This window comes from Oncorhynchus gorbuscha, linkage group LG13 (genome assembly GCF_021184085.1).
Source record: "Oncorhynchus gorbuscha isolate QuinsamMale2020 ecotype Even-year linkage group LG13, OgorEven_v1.0, whole genome shotgun sequence".
Taxonomy (NCBI): domain Eukaryota; kingdom Metazoa; phylum Chordata; class Actinopteri; order Salmoniformes; family Salmonidae; genus Oncorhynchus; species Oncorhynchus gorbuscha.
Window position 1 is genome coordinate 31,064,429 of NC_060185.1, and position 20,098 is coordinate 31,084,526.

Genomic DNA, 20,098 nt, shown 5'->3' on the forward strand with positions numbered 1-20,098 from the left:
AGATGCCCACCCAGACCCTCCCCTATAGGTTAAGGTTTTGCACCGTTGGGGGGGGGGGGGTACTGTCACGTTCTGACCTTTATTTCCTTTGTTTTGTATTTTTCTAGTATGGTCAGGGTGTGAGTTGGGGTGGGCAGTCTATGTTTGTTTTTCTATGATTTGGGGATTTGTATGTTTCAGCCTAGTATGGTTCTCAATCAGAGGCAGGTGTCATTAGTTGTCTCTGATTGAGAAATATTCTTAGGTATCCTGGGTTGCACTGTTTGTTTGTGGGTGATTGTCTATGTTAGTTGCTTGTGTCAGCACAGGTCTCATTTATAGCTTCACGGTCGTTATTTGTTTATTGTTTTTGTATAGTTTGTATTCAGTGTTCATTGCTTTCTTTGATTAAATATTCATCATGAACACATACCACGCCGCATTTTGGTCCTCCGATTCTTCTCGCCTCTCCTCTTCAGATGAAGAGGAGGATGACCGTGACAAGATATTCCATATAAAATCTGCCGTTTCCAGCTGCAATAGTCATTTACAACATTAACAATGTCTACACTGTATTCCTGATCAATTTGATGTTATTTTAATGGAAAAAATGTGCTTTTCTTTCAAGAACATTTCTATGTGACCCCAAACTTTTGAATGGTAGTGCACTAGAAATAAGTATTAGTAAACCTGCTACCATCATGCAGTACAGCAAACAGTTTAGCACTTGATATGGAAGATATTGATATGGAAGAGTTCCAGTGTTGGATAGTCAGATTGCTAACATTGAATTCCTCTCTCTTGAACCAGGTGTTTAAAACCTGTTGTGACTAGGGGGCAGTATTTTCATTTTTGAAAAAAAACATTCCCGTAGTAAATGGGATATTTTATCAGGACAAGATTCTAGAATATGCATATAATTGACAGCTTAGGATAGAAAACACAAGTTTCCAAAACTGTAAAAATATTGTCTGTGTATAACAGAACTGATGTTGCAGACGAAAGCCTGAGTGTGCCTCATGTTTTGAAAGCGCTGCGTTCCAATGCGTCCCTCTTGAGCAGTGAATGGGCTATCAACCAGATTACTCTTTCTCCATATTCCCGAAGGTGTGTACAACATTGTGACGTAGTTTTACGCATTTATGTTAGAGAATACCGGTAAGCGGCTACATTGTGCAAGTGGTCACCTAATGCTCCCAGAGAGATTCTCGCGTACAATACAGAGGTAGCCATTACTCCAATCGGGCCTACTGAAAAACGAATTGTCCCGATGGATATATTATCGAATATATATATTTGAAAAACACCATGAGGAATGATTATAAACAACGTTTGCCATGTTTCTGTCGCTATTATGGAGCTAATTTGGAATATTTTTAGCCGTTTTCGTGACTGCAATTTCCGGGCGATTTCTCAGCCATACTTGAAGAACAAACCGAGCTATTTCGCCTGCAAAAATAATATTTTTGATTTCCGTGACCAAGTTACCTGCTGCTAGCTGGACAAAATGCTATGCTATGCAATCGATAAACTTATACAAATGCTTGTCTAGCTTTGTCTGTAAAGCATATTTTGAAAATCTGAGATGACAGGGTGATTAACAAAAGGCTAAGCTGTGTCTCATATTTAATTTGTGATTTTCATGAATAGGAATATTTTCTAGGCATATTTATGTCCGTTGCGTTATGCTAATTAGTGTCAGGCGATGATTACGCTCCCGCATGTGGGATGGGGAGTCATTAGAGGCTTAAGTAGGCTAAACTAGCTAGCTGCATTCGCTAGCTAAGTAAGTGAAAGTTGAAAAAATATATACAGTACATACTTAAGCAATAAGGCCCGAGGGGGTGTGGTATATGGCCAACATGCCACGGCTAAGGGCTGTTCTTATGCATGATGCAACGCGGAGTGCCTGGACACAGCCCTCAGCCGTGGTATATTGGCCATATATCACAAACCCCAGCGGTGCCTTATTGCTATTAAAAACAGGTTATATAGATATAGCTCTCTCTCTCTTCAGATTAATTTTGGAAACATTTATTTGTAAAAAGCTGTTCAGCTATTGTCTTTCTCTCTCTTTGAGTCAACTACTCACCACATTGTATGCACTGCGGTGCTAGCTGTATCTTATGCTTTCAGTACTAGATTCATTCTCTGATCATTTGATTGGGTGGACAACATGTCAGTTCATGCTGCAAGAGCTCTGATCGGTTGGAGGACATCCTCCGGAAGTTGTCATAATTACTGTGAAAGTCTATGGAATGGGGGGGAAAACCATGATCCTCCTAGTTTTTGTATTGAAGTCAATGTAACAGAGGAGGACATAAGCTAGCTGTCCTCTGGCTACACCATGGTGCTACCCTACAGAGTGCTTCTGATGCTACTGTAGACCTTCATTGCAAAACAGTGCGTTTTAATCAATTATTTGGTGACACGTGAATATATTTAGTATAGTGTTATCTAAAAAGGATAACTTTTTTAATGTTTCACATAAAATAATAATAAATGAAATTCACTGAGAAGGATGGTCCTCCCCTTCATCCTCCACCGATATGAAACCATGTAATGTGCATATATAATATTTTGTGTACATACATAGTCACTTGTGTGTGTACGTTATTTGTGTGTACATGCAGGTGTATATTCATGCATGTGAGTTTAGGCAAGTGTGTGTAAACCCTACCCAGCACAGTGATGTCTGCGTAGGCCTCCTGAGGAGGGTCTGTGTAGAGCTGGCACACATAGCGTCCCTCATCTGACAGTGACACGTTGGACAGAGACACCCGCAGCTCGTTGTCGGAGAAATTCACCAGCTGGAACCGGCTGTCCTTCAGGGCTGAGGAGATACAGACACCAGACAGACAGTCAGGATGGGGAGATACACACGTGTGTGTTTGTGTATGTGTGAGTGTGTGGTATGAGTGTGAGAGAGAGAAACAGAAAGAGAGAGAAGTAGAGAGAAAGAAACAGAGCAAGAAACAGAGAGCGAGAGAGAGAGAGAACAGAGAGAGAGAACAGAGAGGGGACAGAGAGAGAGAGAGAGAGAGAGAGAGAGAGAGAGAGAGAGAGAGAGAGAGAACAAACAGAGAGAGCAGAGAGAAATATTGAAATAGTACAGTACAATTATTTGGTCTGTATTCATATAACTAGTAGTTATGCTGAAAAAAGCCTCCTAAATGGTAAAAAGCCTCAGCATTACAACCCAGGTCCTAAAAAGAAAATTGAGTTTCAGAATGATTCATAAAAGTGGATTTATTAACAATTTCATCTCTCCAGTCTACAGAGCACTCCCAGGGCAGGAAAATAGGAGAAGTGCTCATGAAGACTCTAACAAGATGGGAAGTCAAAATGGTCTGCTGTTGGTCACGAATGAACGAATCGACCTCACATATTCTGGAAAAGGAAAAGTACTGTAACATACATAATCAATTAAATCACGGTTCTGGGATAGCAAGAACTAGAGGTCCATACTAAATAAAAAAGTAGCTGTTTTGAACTCAAATCTGTAGTTTGGACTGGTTGCCATAGAAGAGTAGTGTTAGTCGAGTTAGCTTTGAGTGTGGCAAACTAGCTTAACATCCTACATCTTACATTTAGCTATATTTTCAGAGTATTTTCCATTTCAGTTAACCCCCCACTTGAACACTGTTCTACATAAATGCCCCCAGATGGTTCCATGGAGACTGTAATGATGTTTTGACCTACTCATTCCTTATCAGGTCTTCTATAAGCACAGAGCTAAAGCTACTCAATCTATTCAGCATTCCTTTAAAACATGGGTGTTTGTTCCTGTCAGAGCTACACGTCAGGCAACACATTGATCATTACAGAGGCCTTTGAGCATCTTCCTATGCGAGACCTCATTCCCAATCCTGTCTCATAATTTGAGGACTCTTTGGAAGTCTCTCCTCAAAGGACAGCAATGAGCCTCGTTATAGCTTTGGGAGCCAAAGGCCCTGCTAGGAAAGAAAAACGTCTCATTCCAAGAACCAGTGAATTTAGTTGACATGAAGCAGCTTGTTTATTGACAAGTTATTACTCAAGTGTGTTGAGATGATAATTAGGCTGTAGCACACATCAGGGTTGCACTGTAAAACAGAGGGAAAATACAATCATACAATCAATAAGTAATGTTGAATCATTACCCTCTACATCAGCTGAAGGTGTAATGTTCTGTATGTAACCTATAAAGGTTGAGGATGACACCAACATGAATTGATAGTTGGTCACAAATCAGTATTTTGCTCCGTTAAGTGCCTTCTCGTTATGACTTTCCCTTTAAAATCGACTAGTTAGTGGTTTGTTTCCTCAATCCCTAAGCATTGGTGCGCTGGACCAAGTATATAAAGCAGAAAAAACCTTGATATTGGGTCTCTAGCGTCAGGTTCAAGGACAGTGTTACTGTGTTAGTATTGCTGGAACTGGAACTTCCCAAGTGGTTGACTGTAAGTAGATTTGATAGCTCTGTTGAGCTAAAAAAGGAAAGATAGTGTGTTTGCAATTTGTTGGGGGATGTGTAGCCCTACGGTAAATATTCAGTATTATTTTCCTGGTAGAGTGTTTTGTGTAAGTGTCTGTATCTGTGTTTGTGTCTGTTGTTTTCCATGTGTGACTGTGTCACGGTTGTTTTCCTCCTCATACACAAAGGAATGACTCTGTAGAAAGAGGCCCTGGTGACAGGTAACAATGCCACCAGTCAGAGGGGGGTCCCCACAGAACACAGCCTTCTGGGAGCCCAGCCCAGAATAGATCTGCTGCCCTGGGACTTACCAGGCTCCGTCTGCAGGGGTAAGGTTCAACCAGGAGCAGCAGTTAGACATGATCAGAGCTCTGACTCTTTTCTGATACTAACTCCAGCCAATTTACTGATACCCGACTGCTTCTGTAATAACACTTGACTATCGCACTTCAGCCATTTTCCTTGCTGCCAGTGTGAGTTGGTTTTGAAATGTGATAAGTGAACTGTTTAAAGGGCGAACTGTTCAAGAGGTTGTGTGGAATATGTGTCATGCAGGTGAAAGAGGACCCAAAAGCGACTTAACAGAAACAGAGTTTATTAAAGTCCAAAACGGAATAACAGAAATCCTCTAGACTTGTAGAGGGGAAACAACTGGAGAAGCGGCCACAGACTGCAGGTCGCTTCGGGTAGGCGCAGGCCGTAGTCGACTGAGACACCTGCTCACACGCAGCATCTGATGAAGGCACAAAACACGACAGGACAGGGTGATACACAATCACGGCAAAAACACGACAGGACAGGGCGAAACGCAATCACAGCATGGTGAATACAATACAAGGAACCGACGGGACAGGAACGGATCACAAAGGAATAAATACGGACTCTAATCAGGGGAAAGGATCGGGAACAGGTGTGGGAAGACTAAATGATGATTAGGGGAATAGGAACAGCTGGGAGCAGGAACGGAACGACAGAGAGAAGAGAGAGCGAGAGAGTGAGAGAGGGAGGGGGAGAGAGAGGGATAGAAGGAGGGAAAGAACCAAACAAGACCAGCAGAGGGAAACGAATAGCATGGGGAGCACAGGGACAAGACATGACAATAAATGACAAACATGACAGTACCCCCCACTCACCGAGCGCCTCCTGGCGCACTCGAGGAGGAATCCTGGCGGCAACGGAGGAAATCATCGATGAGCGAACGGTCCAGCACGTCCCGAGACGGAACCCAACTCCTCTCCTCAGGACCGTAACCCTCCCAATCCACTAGGTATTGGTGACCCCGTCCCGAGAACGCATGTCCATAATCTTATGTACCTTGTAAATAGGTGCGCTCTCGACAAGGACGGGAGGGGGGAGGGAAGACGAACGGGGGTGCGAAGAAAGGGCTTAACACAGGAGACATGGAAGACAGGATGGACGCGACGAAGATGTCGCGGAAGAAGCAGTCGCACAGCGACAGGATTGACGACCTGGGAGACACGGAACGGACCAATGAACCGCGGAGTCAACTTACGAGAAGCTGTCGTAAGAGGAAGGTTGCGAGTGGAAAGCCACACTCTCTGGCCGCAACAATACCTTGGACTCTTAATCCTGCGTTTATTGGCGGCTCTCACCGTCTGTGCCCTGTAACGGCAAAGTGCAGACCTCACCCTCCTCCAGGTGCGCTCACAACGTTGGACAAACGCTTGAGCGGAGGGAACGCTGGACTCGGCAAGCTGGGATGAGAACAGAGGAGGCTGGTAACCCAGACTACTCTGAAACGGAGATAATCCGGTAGCAGACGAAGGAAGCGAATTGTGAGCGTATTCTGCCCAGGGGAGCTGTTCTGCCCAAGACGCAGGGTTTCTGAAAGAAAGGCTGCGTAGTATGCGACCAATCGTCTGATTGGCCCTCTCTGCTTGACCGTTAGACTGGGGATGAAACCCGGAAGAGAGACTGACGGACGCACCAATCAAACGACAGAACTCCCTCCAAAACTGTGACGTGAATTGCGGGCCTCTGTCTGAAACGGCGTCTAACGGGAGGCCATGAATTCTGAATACATTCTCAATAATGATTTGTGCCGTCTCCTTAGCGGAAGGAAGTTTAGCGAGGGGAATGAAATGTGCCGCCTTAGAGAACCTATCGACAACCGTCAGAATCACAGTCTTCCCCGCAGACAAAGGCAGACCGGTAATGAAGTCTAAGGCAATGTGAGACCATGGTCGAGAAGGAATGGGAGCGGTCTGAGACGACCGGCAGGAGGAGAGTTACCCGACTTAGTCTGCGCGCAGTCCGAACAAGCAGCCACGAAACGGCGCGTGTCACGCTCCTGAGTCGGCCACCAAAAGCGCTGGCGAATAGACGCAAGAGTGCCTCGAACACCGGGATGACCAGCTAACTTGGCAGAGTGAGCCCACTGAAGAACAGCCAGACGAGTGGAAACAGGAACGAAAAGGAGGTTACTAGGACAAGCGCGGCGACGCAGTGTGCGTGAGTGCTTGCTTAACCTGTCTTTCAATTCCCCAGACTGTTAACCCGACAACACGCCCATAAGGAAGAATCCCCTCGGGATCAGTAGAAGCCACAGAAGAACTAAACAGACGGGATAAGGCATCAGGCTTGGTGTTCTTGCTACCCGGACGGTAAGAAATCACAAACTCGAAACGAGCGAAAAACAACGCCCAACGAGCTTGACGGGCATTAAGTCGTTTGGCAGAACGGATGTACTCAAGGTTCTTATGGTCTGTCCAAACGACAAAGGAACGGTCGCCCCCTCCAACCACTGTCGCCATTCGCCTAGGGCTAAGCGGATGGCGAGCAGTTCACGGTTACCCACATCATAGTTGCGCTCAGATGGCGACAGGCGATGAGAAAAATAAGCGCAAGGATGAACCTTATCGTCAGACTGGAAGCGCTGGGATAGGATGGCTCCCACGCCTACCTCTGAAGCGTCAACCTCGACAATGAATTGTCTAGTGACGTCAGGAGTAACGAGGATAGGAGCGGACGTAAAACGTTCTTTAAGAAGATCAAAAGCTCCCTGGGCGGAACCGGACCACTTAAAACACGTCTTGACAGAAGTAAGAGCTGTGAGAGGGGCAGCAACTTGACCGAAATTACGAATGAAACGCCGATAGAAATTAGCGAAACCTAAAAAGCGCTGCAACTCGACACGTGACCTTGGAACGGGCCAATCACTGACAGCTTGGACCTTAGCGGAATCCATCTGAATGCCTTCAGCGGAAATAACGGAACCGAGAAAAGTAACGGAGGAGACATGAAAAGAGCACTTCTCAGCCTTTACGTAGAGACAATTCTCTAAAAGGCGCTGTAGAACACGTCGAACGTGCTGAACATGAATCTCAAGTGACGGAGAAAAAATCAGGATATCGTCAAGATAGACAAAAACAAAAATGTTCAGCATGTCTCTCAGAACATCATTAACTAATGCCTGAAAAACAGCTGGCGCATTGGCGAGACCGAACGGCAGAACCCGGTACTCAAAATGCCCTAACGGAGTGTTAAACGCCGTTTTCCACTCGTCCCCCTCTCTGATGCGCACGAGATGGTAAGCGTTACGAAGGTCCAACTTAGTAAAGCACCTGGCTCCCTGCAGAATCTCGAAGGCTGATGACATAAGGGGAAGCGGATAACGATTCTTAACCGTTATGTCATTCAGCCCTCGATAATCCACGCAGGGCGCAGAGTACCGTCCTTCTTTTTAACAAAAAGAACCCCGCCCCGGCCGGAGAAGAAGAAGGCACTATGGTACCGGCGTCAAGAGACACAGACAAATAATCCTCGAGAGCCTTACGTTCGGGAGCCGACAGAGAGTATAGTCTACCTCGAGGAGGAGTGGTCCCCGGAAGGAGATCAATACTACAATCATACGACCGGTGAGGAGGAAGGGAGTTGGCTCGGGACCGACTGAAGACCGTGCGCAGATCATGATATTCCTCCGGCACTCCTGTCAAATCGCCAGGTTCCTCCTGAGAAGTAGGGACAGAAGAAATGGGAGGGATGGCAGACATTAAACACTTCACATGACAAGAAACGTTCCAGGATAGGATAGAATTACTAGACCAATTAATAGAAGGATTATGACATACAAGCCAGGGATGACCCAAAACAACAGGTGTAAACGGTGAACGGAAAATCAAAAAAGAAATAGTCTCACTGTGGTTACCAGATACTGTGAGAGTTAAAGGTAGTGTCTCAAATTTGATACTGGGAAGATGACTACCATCTAAGGCAAACATGGGCGTAGGCCTGTCTAACGGTCCGAAAGGAATGTTATGTTTCCGAGCCCATGCTTCGTCCATGAAACAACCCTCAGCCCCAGAGTCAATCAAAGCACTGCATGTAGCACCGAACCGGTCCAGCGTAGATGGACCGACATAGTAGTACAAGATCTAGATGAAGGGACCTGAGTAGTAGCGCTCACCAGTAGCCCTCCGCTTACTGATGGGCTCTGGCCTCTTACTGGACATGAATTAACAAAATGTCCAGCAACTCCGCAATAGAGGCACAGGCGGTTGGTGATCCTCCGTTCCCTCTCCTTATTCGAGATGCGAATCCCTCCCAGCTGCATGGGCTCAGTCTCAAAGCCAGAGGAGGGAGATGGTTGCGATGCGGAGCAGGGAAACACCGTTGATGCGAGCTCTCTTCCACGAGCCCGGTGACGAAGATCTACCCGTCGTTCTATGCGGATGGCGAGAGCAATCAAAGAGTCCACATCTGAAGGAACCTCCCGGGAGAGAATCTCATCCTTAACCACTGCGTGGAGTCCCTCCAGAAAACGAGCGAGCAGCGCCGGCTCGTTCCACTCACTAGAGGCAGCAAGAGTGCGAAACTCAATGGAATAATCCGTTATGGACCGTTCACCTTGGCATAAGGAAGCCAGGGCCCTAGAAGCCTCCCCACCAAAAACTGAACGGTCAAAAACCCGAATCATCTCCTCTTTAAAGTTCTGGAATTTGTTAGAGCAATCAGCCCTTGCCTCCCAGATAGCTGTGCCCCATTCTCGAGCCCGGCCAGTAAGGAGTGAAATGACGTAAGCAACCCGAGCTCTCTCTCTAGAGTATGTGTGGGGTTGGAGAGAGAACACAATCTCACACTGCGTGAGAAAGGAGCGGCACTCAGTGGGCTGCCCGGAGTAGCAAGGTGGGTTATTAACCCTAGGTTCTGGAGGCTCGGCAGGCCAGGGAGTAACAGGTGGCACGAGACGTAGACTCTGGAACTGTCCAGAGAGGTCGGAAACCTGAGCGGCCAGGTTCTCCACGGCATGGCGAGCAGCAGACAATTCCTGCTCGTGTCTGCCGAGCATGGCTCCTTGGATCTCGACGGCAGTGTAACGAGCGTCTGAAGTCGCTGGGTCCATTCCTTGGTCGGTTCCTTCTGTCATGCAGGTGAAAGAGGACCCAAAAGCGACTTAACAGAAACAGAGTTTATTAAAGTCCAAAACGGAATAACAGAAATCCTCTAGACTTGTAGAGGGGAAACAACTGGAGAAGCGGCCACAGACTGCAGGTCGCTTCGGGTAGGCGCAGGCCGTAGTCGACTGAGACACCTGCTCACACGCAGCATCTGATGAAGGCACAAAACACGACAGGACAGGGTGATACACAATCACGGCAAAAACACGACAGGACAGGGCGAAACGCAATCACAGCATGGTGAATACAATACAAGGAACCGACGGGACAGGAACGGATCACAAAGGAATAAATAGGGACTCTAATCAGGGGAAAGGATCGGGAACAGGTGTGGGAAGACTAAATGATGATTAGGGGAATAGGAACAGCTGGGAGCAGGAACGGAACGACAGAGAGAAGAGAGAGCGAGAGAGTGAGAGAGGGAGGGGGAGAGAGAGGGATAGAAGGAGGGAAAGAACCAAACAAGACCAGCAGAGGGAAACGAATAGCATGGGGAGCACAGGGACAAGACATGACAATAAATGACAAACATGACAATATGAGACTAAATAGAGAAAATAACGAAAAAATGTGAGGCCAGTGTGATAATGTTACAGGAGGAGTTCTTTAAAAAAATGTGAGGCCAGTGTGATAATGTTACAGGAGGAGTTCTTTAAAAAAATGTGAGGCCAGTGTGATAATGTTACAGGAGGAGTTCTTTAAAAAAATGTGAGGCCAGTGTGATAATGTTACAGGAGGAGTTCTTTAAAAAAATGTGAGGCCAGTGTGATAATGTTACAGGAGGAGTTCTTTAAAAAAATGTGAGGCCAGTGTGATAATGTTACAGGAGGAGCTCTTTAAAAAAATGATTTGGTAGACCACAGATCCTTCTATTTGTGTTGCGTTCAAGGCTGTCACAAGTGTCATTGTGTTATCTTTATTTGAACCTCTCCTTTACGATGGTAAAACACATAAATTACATTAGCAAGACAATCATGACCGAGATGTACACTCAGCCTTCCATAACATTCTGCCATACAGTGAGAAATTAGAACACTCATCTGGATCCTACTCAGCATTTTGGATTGTGATGAAATATGAAAACAAGAATAATGTTTCTCATATCACCTTGAAGGCTGGCTCCAATCCAAGACACAAACAAGCAAAACTTAAGCAAACTCAGGTTGAACCCAGAGGAAGCCATATGCTCATGCATAAACATTGTCCTAATCTTAGATTATCTGGAAATTGCTTGAATAAAAACTAGTAATAAATCAACTCAATGGCCAATGGACCATAAAGTCAAGGACAGAAAGCATCCCATATACAGTTGTCGGAAGTTTACATACAACTTAGCCAAATACATTTAAACTCAGTTTTTCACAATTCCTGACATTTAATCCGAGTACAAATTCCCTGTTTTAGGTCAGTTAGGATCACCACTTTATTGTAAGAATGTGAAATGTCAGAATAATAGTGGAGATAATGATTTATTTCAGCTTATATTTCTTTCATCACATTCCCAGTGGGTCAGAAGTTTACATACACTCAATTAGTATTTGGTAGCATTGCCTTTAAATTCTTTAACTTGGGTCAAACGTTTTGGGTAGACTTCAACAAGCTTCCCACAATAAATTGGGTGAACTTTGGCCCATTCCTCCTGACAAAGCTGGTGTAACTGAGTCAGGTTTGTAGGCCTCCTTGCTCGCACACACCTTTTCAGTTCTGCCCACATATTTTCCATACGATTGAGGTCAGGGCATTGTGATGGCCACTCCAATACCTTGACTTTGTTGTCCTTAAGCCATTTTGCCAAAACTTTGGAAGTATGCTTGGTGTCATTGTCCATTTGGAAGACCCATTTCCGACCAAGCTTTAACTTCCTGACTGATGTCTTGAGATGTGGATATATTGAAGCAACATAATTTTCCTCCCTCATGCAGCCATCTATTTTGTGAAGTGCACCAGTCCCTCCTGCAGCAAAGAACCCCCACAACATGATGCTACCACCCCCGTGCTTCACGGTTGGAATGGAGTTCTTTGGCTTGCAAGCCTCCCATTTTTTCCTCCAAACATAACAATGGTCATTATGGCCAAGCAGTTCTATTTTTGTTTCATCAGATCAGAGGACATTTCTCCAAAAAGTATGATCTTTGTCACCATGTGCAGTTGTAAACCGTAGTTATTTTTTTTATGGCAGTTTTGGAGTAGTGGCTTTTTCCTTGCTGAGCAGCCTTTCAGGTTGTGTCGATATAGGACTCGTTTACTGTGGGTATAGATACTTTTGTACCTGTTTCCTCAAGCATCTTCACAAGGTCCTTTGCTGTTGTTCCGGGATTGATTTGCACTTTTCACACCAAAGTACGTTCATCTCTAGGAGACAGAACGCATCTCCTTCCTGAGCGGAATGATGGTCATGTGGTCCCATGGTGTTAATACTTGCATACTATTGTTTGTTCAGATGAACGTGGTACCTTCAGGCGTTTGGAAATTGCTGCGAAGGATGAACCAGACTTGTGGAGGTCTACAATTTATTTTCTGAGGTCTTGGCTGATTTCTTTTGATTTTCCCATGATGTCAAGCAAAGAGGCACTGGGTTTGGAGGTAGGCCTTGAAATACAGGCCTTGAAATACATCCACATGATGTCAATTAGCCTATCAGAAGCTTCTAAAGCCATGACATTTTCTGGAAGTTCCCAAGCTGTTTAAAGGGACAGTCAACTTAGTGCATGTAAACTTCTGACCCACTGGAATTGTGATACAGTGAATTAATGTGTCTGTAAACAATGTTGGAAAAATTACTTGTGTCATGCACAAGGTAGATGTCCTAACCGACTTGCCAAAACTATAGTTTGTTAACAAGATATTTGTGGAGTGGTTGAAAAACAAGTTGTAATGACTCCAACCTAAGTGTATGTAAACTTCCAACTTCAACTGTATATCAGTATTATAATCTAGCCCTTGCCATCACCAATAGCATCATATCTGATGAGTTGCCATAACCTGCCAACACCTTAAAGAGTGATTCCTTTTACTAGAAGAGGCCCTGTATGGTACTTGAAATGAGTCCCTGAGATAATATAATAATAATATAATAATATAATAATATATAATAATATAATATATGCCATTTAGCAGACGCTTTTATCCAAAGCGACTTACAGTCATGTGTGCATACATCCTACGTATGGGTGGTCCCGGGGATCGAACCCACTACCCTGGCGTTACAAGCGCCATGCTCTACCAACTGAGCTACAGAAGGACCACAATGAGAGATATGGTTCATGAGTGAGATAACCTGTATGTCCTCTGTTGAGAACGTGTCTAATGAGATAGTCCGTATAATGGTAGAGTGTCCAGTGAAGCAGCACCATAGAATTAGGACTTAGAACTCTGGAATGCGGCAGCGTAGCCTAGTGGTTAGAGCGTTGGACTAGTAACCGGAAGGTTGCGAGTTCAAACCCCCGAGCTCACAAGGTACAAATCTGTCGTTCTGCGCCTGAACAGGCAGTTAACCCACTGTTCCCAGGCCGTCATTGAAAATAAGAATATGTTCTTAACTGACTTGCCTGGTTAAATAAAGGTAAAAATTAAAATGCATTTGTGTTAATTAGCTAGCAAGACAGTTTTAAAGGAATGATTCAATTTTTCAAATTAAATGAGAAGTTTGCATCACCTATGCCTCTACTGCAATTCATTCCAAATAAACTGGTTTTGGGTTTCTCACTGACTAAGATGGCTACCATTTACACCCCATTCTGGAACTTTGAGGGTTTATGACATAACCCCTCTTGTAATTGAATAGGAACTCTATGAGAAGCACTTACGTCTGACGTCTCTGAAGTAGATGGTCTGTCTGTTGGGGTTGAGGAGCTGGATGACTGAGTCATCATTGTTCTTCACCCTGCAGCTGATGGTCGCCATCTCTCCCTCAATCACTGATACATTATCAGTCCCCAGGTTTTGACCTTCAACTAGACAGACAGATGGACAAGAGGAGGAGTGAAACCCATGAAAGTTCTAGAATTACTGCCATTCTGCTTTTATTTCGTAGTGTTTTTTAAATGTATTATTGTCTAGTGTTGATTATTTTGGGATTGAGACACACAAAAACATGTAACAGCATAGGTACCATAACAGACCACGACATTGAACACCATAATACTACATCACACCCACAGAGATGTGAACACAGCCTGACCGCTATAGGCGTATGTTGACTGTACTTGCAGTCACATTCCTAATCCTCCTAATACAATAGAAGGGCCCAGTGCACTGGTTTGCGTTATTGATCTCTCAGCTCAGTGGGTCCAGTGACTCTCTGCCAGATGGGTTGTAAGCACTACCTCTCACACACAGAGAAAAATGGAGGGAGAGAGAGGGAGAAAGAGAGAGAGAGAGAGAGAGAGAGAGAGAGAGAGAGAGAGAGAGAGAGAGAGAGAGAGAGAGAGAGAGAGAGAGAGAGAGAGAGAGAAAGACAGACAGACAGACACAGACAGAGCTGAATTATAGCTCTCCATCTGAGTCTGTGAGCACAGGGCTTTAGTCTCCATCTCTTAGGAATCACAGCCTTGTCAGCCACTGAGTCAGCCGCTGACTGAGTATATCCACACCTGTGGCTGCCTACCTGGTCATTATTTTCACAGAACTCTGCCCTCATCATTAAAGCCTGAAACCAAGCATCCATTTCGGTTTGACAAAGAAAAAAGGTTTGTTTTCAGCCTTCCAGGTGAGAGAGAGGGTAAATCAAAAGTCACCTTGTGCTATATTTATCCGGCAGGAGCCAAAAGGCATAAAAAGAAGAATGGAAAATGCTTTTAAACGCCTTGGATTAGCACCAGGAGAGGAACAAGACTCCCAGCAATAGCCCGAAGAAACATCCATAGCACATTTGCATGCCTGAGTTGTCAGACACCTCCAAACTGGGCTGACATTTACAAAGTGGAAAAAAGCACCTGCCTTTTCAGATAGTGATAATGGGAATAGACAGCCAAACTAACAGGATTCAAATGAGCTGAGAGAATGCAGCGAGCAGCAAGAAATGAACCTCCTGTGGAGAAATAGACCTCAGACCTGTCTGTAGCAATGAACTTTCCATTTCATTCCACATCACAGATATTGGTTCATCAAGTGATGACTGAAAATGGACATTGATATTGAGCAGACATTGAGCAGAGTACAGTACAGTCTGTACTACATAGGTAGTATCTTGAGGTATTTGAGTGTTATCTTAACGTAAATTGAAGTGTGCTGTTTTTAAACTGTCTTAATTGAGTATCTGTGATGTTTGAGGAATCCATCTGTTTTATCATTAGAAAAGCTTCTGTTTTCAACTACCTCTGAAGTGTGAATGTATAGTGGACTACTAGAGCATAGCAAAATACTTGGTTGATAATTAACTCCTTATAACACAACCAAATTCATGTTTATTAAGTGTGCTCCAATGTTGGAATATGGAAGTGTGTAATTAATTTGAGTGTGTCTGACTGAAACTCGAAAGGCAGCTCTGACATACTTATAGTAAGTAGGCCTACCTCAGCAGAGGAGCCCACAGTATGTTTTGAAGTCTGTTTTGATTTCAGTTTTGTTAAAGTAATATAGCTGGCAGTCAGAACAGCAACACGAAGGAGCCTCAAAGCTAGGTTATTCTGGAACATGACTGCTAGTGAAAATATCCATAAGGTTTCAGCAGTCCTTAGCAGGGTTGGGTCCTGTCCAATATCCCTGGCTCATCTCCAATTCAAAACACACATAAATAACGGCGCTGTGATTAGCAATCCCATCAAAGGGAAAACAGGCCACTTTTACGGAACATGGAGGGGTTTTTTGCAATTCTAGTAAACATTTTCAATTGCCTCAGCATCCTGGTCATGATTGGGTACAAATGAGGAGAGGCAGTCATTAATTCCTGGTGGCGGGAGAGAGAGAGAGGTGGGCTGAGACAAGGCAGGGCGCAGATGACTGGTTGATAAATTCACACTCCTTCCAGCAGCTGTCTTGGAGTGCGACTCTCCAGTATTGCCACACATGGCCGCCCTCCTGTTCCTCTATCAGAACACACTGAATGACACAGTCAAAGATAATTAATTACAGGGCCTTCAAAGGTCTGTGAACTCAACGCTGGGATGTTACATCAGCGATCTGACATGGGCCTCATCAACAAGCAGCTCATAATGCAAGACACCGAGAAGAAACCCTGACGCTAACTGTCAGAAGTTGGGAGAAATGAAGTTCCTCTCTTCATTCCTTCCCAGATGTTAAGAAAAGGCACCTTTTGATTCAAATTCCTTTTTTTCTTTGAACTTCTCTCTCTTTGAATTTTTTCATCAAAAGACATGAAAGGGGCAGTGGAAAGCAGGACAGCGCCAGGCCCCTGATTCCTCTCCACTGAGTCACCGATGTCTGGAGCGGCCCTGTCCTTTTCAAAGAACCAGCTATCCAGCCTTTTCAGCCAGAGATAGCTACTGTAGGTGCGGCCGGCCAGATAGCTAGGTTAAGTTCATAGACCTTTGAAGGCCCTGCAATTAGCCATCTGGCTGGGCGGAGCTACCTATCTCGCTGGCCAGCCGGACCAAGCTATCTGGCCGGCTGGCTGGACCTATCTGACCGGCCAGAACTACCTAGATATCTGGCCGGCTGAACGCTATCTGGCCTGTCGGCCGAACAGAATTATCTGGCCAAATCTACACAATATATACAAAAGTATGTGGACACCCCTTCAAATGAGTGGATTTGGCTATTTCAGCCACCCCCGTTGCTAACAGGTTTATAAAATCGAGCACACAGCCATGCAATCTCCATAGACAAACATTGGCAGTATAATGAACTTACTGAAAAGCTCATTGACTTTCAACGTGGCACCGTCATAGGAGGCCACCTTTCCAACAAGACAGTTTGTTACATTTCTGCCCCGCTAGAGCTACCCCAGTCAACTGTAAGTGCTGTTATTGTGAAGTGGAAACCTCTAGTAGCAACAATGACTCAGCCGCGAAGTGACAGGCCACACAAATGGGTTTCTATGACCGACCAGCTGCACACAAGCCTAAGATCACCATGTGCAATGCCAAACATCGGCTGGAGTGGTGTAAAGCTCGCCGCCATTGGACTCTGGAGCAGTGGAAATCCATTCTCTGGTGTGATGAATCACACTTCACAATCTAGCAGTCCGACAGACTAATCTGGGTTTCGGGGATGCTAGGAGAACGTTATCTGCCACAATGCATAGTGCCAACTGTAAAGTTTGGTGGAGGAGGAATAATGGTCTGTGGCTGTTTTTCAAGGTTCGGGCTAGACCCCTTAGTTCCAGTGAAGGGAAATCTTAATGCTACAGAATACAATGGCATTCCAGATGATTCTGTGCTTCCAACTTTGTAGCAACAGTTTGGGGGAAGACTCTTTCCTGTTTCAGCATGACAATGTCCCCGTGCACAAAGCGAGGTCCATAAATAAATGGTGTGTCGAGATCGGTGTGGAAGAACTTGACTGACCTCAACCCCATCGAACACCTTTGGGATGAATTGTAACACTGACTGTGAGCCAGGTCTAATCTCCCAGCCTCAGTGCCTGACCTCACTAATGCTCTTGTGGCTGAATTCAAGCAAAACCCCGCAGCAATGTTTCAACATCTAGTGGTATGCATTCTCCGAAGAGTGGAGGCTTTTTAGCAGCTACGGTGGGACCAATTCCATAAATTCCCATGATTTAGGAATGAGATGTACAACGAGCAAGTGTCCACATACTTTTGGTATGTAGTGTATCTGGCCGGCCGGACCTAGCTATCTAGCCAACCGGCTGACCGGATCTATCTTACCGCATTAAGAATGACTGAAAATGGCTCTCTTTCTCACGCTCCTATTCTCTGCCCCTTGAGATACATACATCTCCAGCTCAGTAATTAAGCCCTGCTCTCTAAGAAGGGAAGCTCTTTCAAGGACATCTGTGAGTAAAAAGCCATAATATCATTGGGCATTATTAGACCTTCACTGTTTCAAGGCTTCTCTGCATCGTAGCAGGATTTCTAATGTTTTAAGGCCTTCTAATGTAATCTCTTTTATCTCTGAAAACAATCTCTCACTCAAGTTTCATCATGTTTCTGATGCGATGTCAGATGTCTGATGCTGCTTTGACAAGGCTTTGTCTGAATAGAGATGTACAGAGAAAAGCATCTCTCCTGTACTCTATTATCTTATGCAGATTGTGCCATGTTCACTGCAGATCAATGTTGGGGACTGCTCAATCTCATGTTCCACTGTACTGGCAGGTTAGATGCTCTTTGTGCTTGATGTGTCTTCCTAAGTGTGATAGAGAGACAAGGGGAGCTTCTAGCCTAGTAGTAGTAGTGTTAGACATGGGCTTTCACAATACAGAATGTTCACCTTCGGTTTAGTGTAGGCTACCAGAGTCACTTTGTACATACTAGTCATGTGTCAACCAAAAGAAAACTACATGTAGACAACAATATGATGCACATATAGTAAACATAATGACAGTAGCCAATAACAACAGGGAATGTAGAATGTACTCTGCCACCATCTGACATAGTCTTATTTGAAACAGTTTCTATTCACACGACTGTAGCTGTGCTATACAAATACAATCAAATTGGCAGTAGATTGACATATGATTGTAGACATTGCACAGCACATGAACACATAACTCGATGCTTTACACAAATCAATAAAGAGCAGGGTGAGCAAATGAATCAGACATTGTCAGACGAACATTAAAGGAAAATCAAAAGTACCTGACAAGGTCTCAGCGGCTCCTGTTGCAGCAGTAGAGAAAGAAAGAAGGAAGACAGAACAATTGTAAGCAGAGGCTCATATTCATGATAAGACGGACACATTGTAAGCAGAGGCTCATATTCATGATAAGATGGACACATTGTAAGCAGAGGCTCATATTCATGATAAGATGGACACATTGTAAGCAGAGGCTCATATTCATGATAAGATGGACACATTGTAAGCAGAGGCTCATATTCATGATAAGACGGACACATTGTAAGCAGAGGCTCATATTCATGATAAGATGGACACATTGTAATCAGAGGCTCATATTCATGATAAGATGGACACATTGTAATCAGAGGCTCATATTCATGATAAGATGGACACATTGTAATCAGAGGCTCATATTCATGATAAGATGGACACATTGTAATCAGAGGCTCATATTCATGATAAGATGGACACATTGTAATCAGAGGCTCATATTCATGATAAGATGGACACATTGTAATCAGAGGCTCATATTCATGATAAGATGGACATTGCTAATGATAAATGGACACAGAGGCTCATATTCATGATAAGATGGACACATTGTAATCAGAGGCTCATATTCATGATAAGATGGACACATTGTAATCAGAGGCTCATATTCATGATAAGATGGACACATTGTAATCAGAGGCTCATATTCATGATAAGATGGACACATTGTAAGCAGAGGCTCATATTCATGATAAGATGGACACATTGTAATCAGAGGCTCATATTCATGATAAGATGGACACATTGTAATCAGAGGCTCATATTCATGATAAGATGGACACATTGTAATCAGAGGCTCATATTCATGATAAGATGGACACATTGTAATCAGAGGCTCATATTCATGATAAGATGGACACATTGTAAGCAGAGGCTCATATTCATGATAAGATGGACACATTGTAATCAGAGGCTCATATTCATGATAAGATGGACACATTGTAAGCAGAGGCTCATATTCATGATAAGACGGACACATTGTAATCAGAGGCTCATATTCATGATAAGACGGACACATTGTAAGCAGAGGCTCATATTCATGATAAGATGGACACATTGTAAGCAGAGGCTCATATTCATGATAAGATGGACACATTGTAATCAGAGGCTCATATTCATGATAAGATGGACACATTGTAAGCAGAGGCTCATATTCATGATAAGATGGACACATTGTAATCAGAGGCTCATATTCATGATAAGATGGACACATTGTAATCAGAGGCTCATATTCATGATAAGATGGACACATTGTAATCAGAGGCTCATATTCATGATAAGACGGACACATTGTAAGCAGAGGCTCATATTCATGATAAGATGGACACATTGTAAGCAGAGGCCCATATTCATGATAAGATGGACACATTGTAAGCAGAGGCCCATATTCATGATAAGATGGACACATTGTAAGCAGAGGCCCATATTCATGATAAGATGGACACATTGTAAGCAGAGGCCCATATTCATGATAAGATGGACACATTGTAAGC

At 44.2% G+C, this 20,098-nt stretch overlaps 1 protein-coding gene across 3 annotated transcripts in view; it reads right to left on the bottom strand.

The window, feature by feature from the left end:
* The window catches only part of LOC123992712 (cell adhesion molecule 1-like), a 176,435-nt gene that overhangs the window by 43,572 nt on the left and 112,765 nt on the right, over positions 1-20,098 (bottom strand). For 2 of the 3 annotated variants that reach the window (XM_046294152.1, XM_046294150.1), the window contains exons 2-4: positions 18,575-18,595; positions 13,659-13,805; positions 2,660-2,812 (exon numbers count right to left, since the gene is read on the bottom strand). In XM_046294152.1, coding sequence (XP_046150108.1) covers positions 2,660-2,812; positions 13,659-13,805; positions 18,575-18,595 — 321 coding nt within the window. The remainder of the gene's footprint in view (positions 1-2,659; positions 2,813-13,658; positions 13,806-18,574; positions 18,596-20,098) is intronic. The other variant, XM_046294151.1, reaches the window with a different exon arrangement.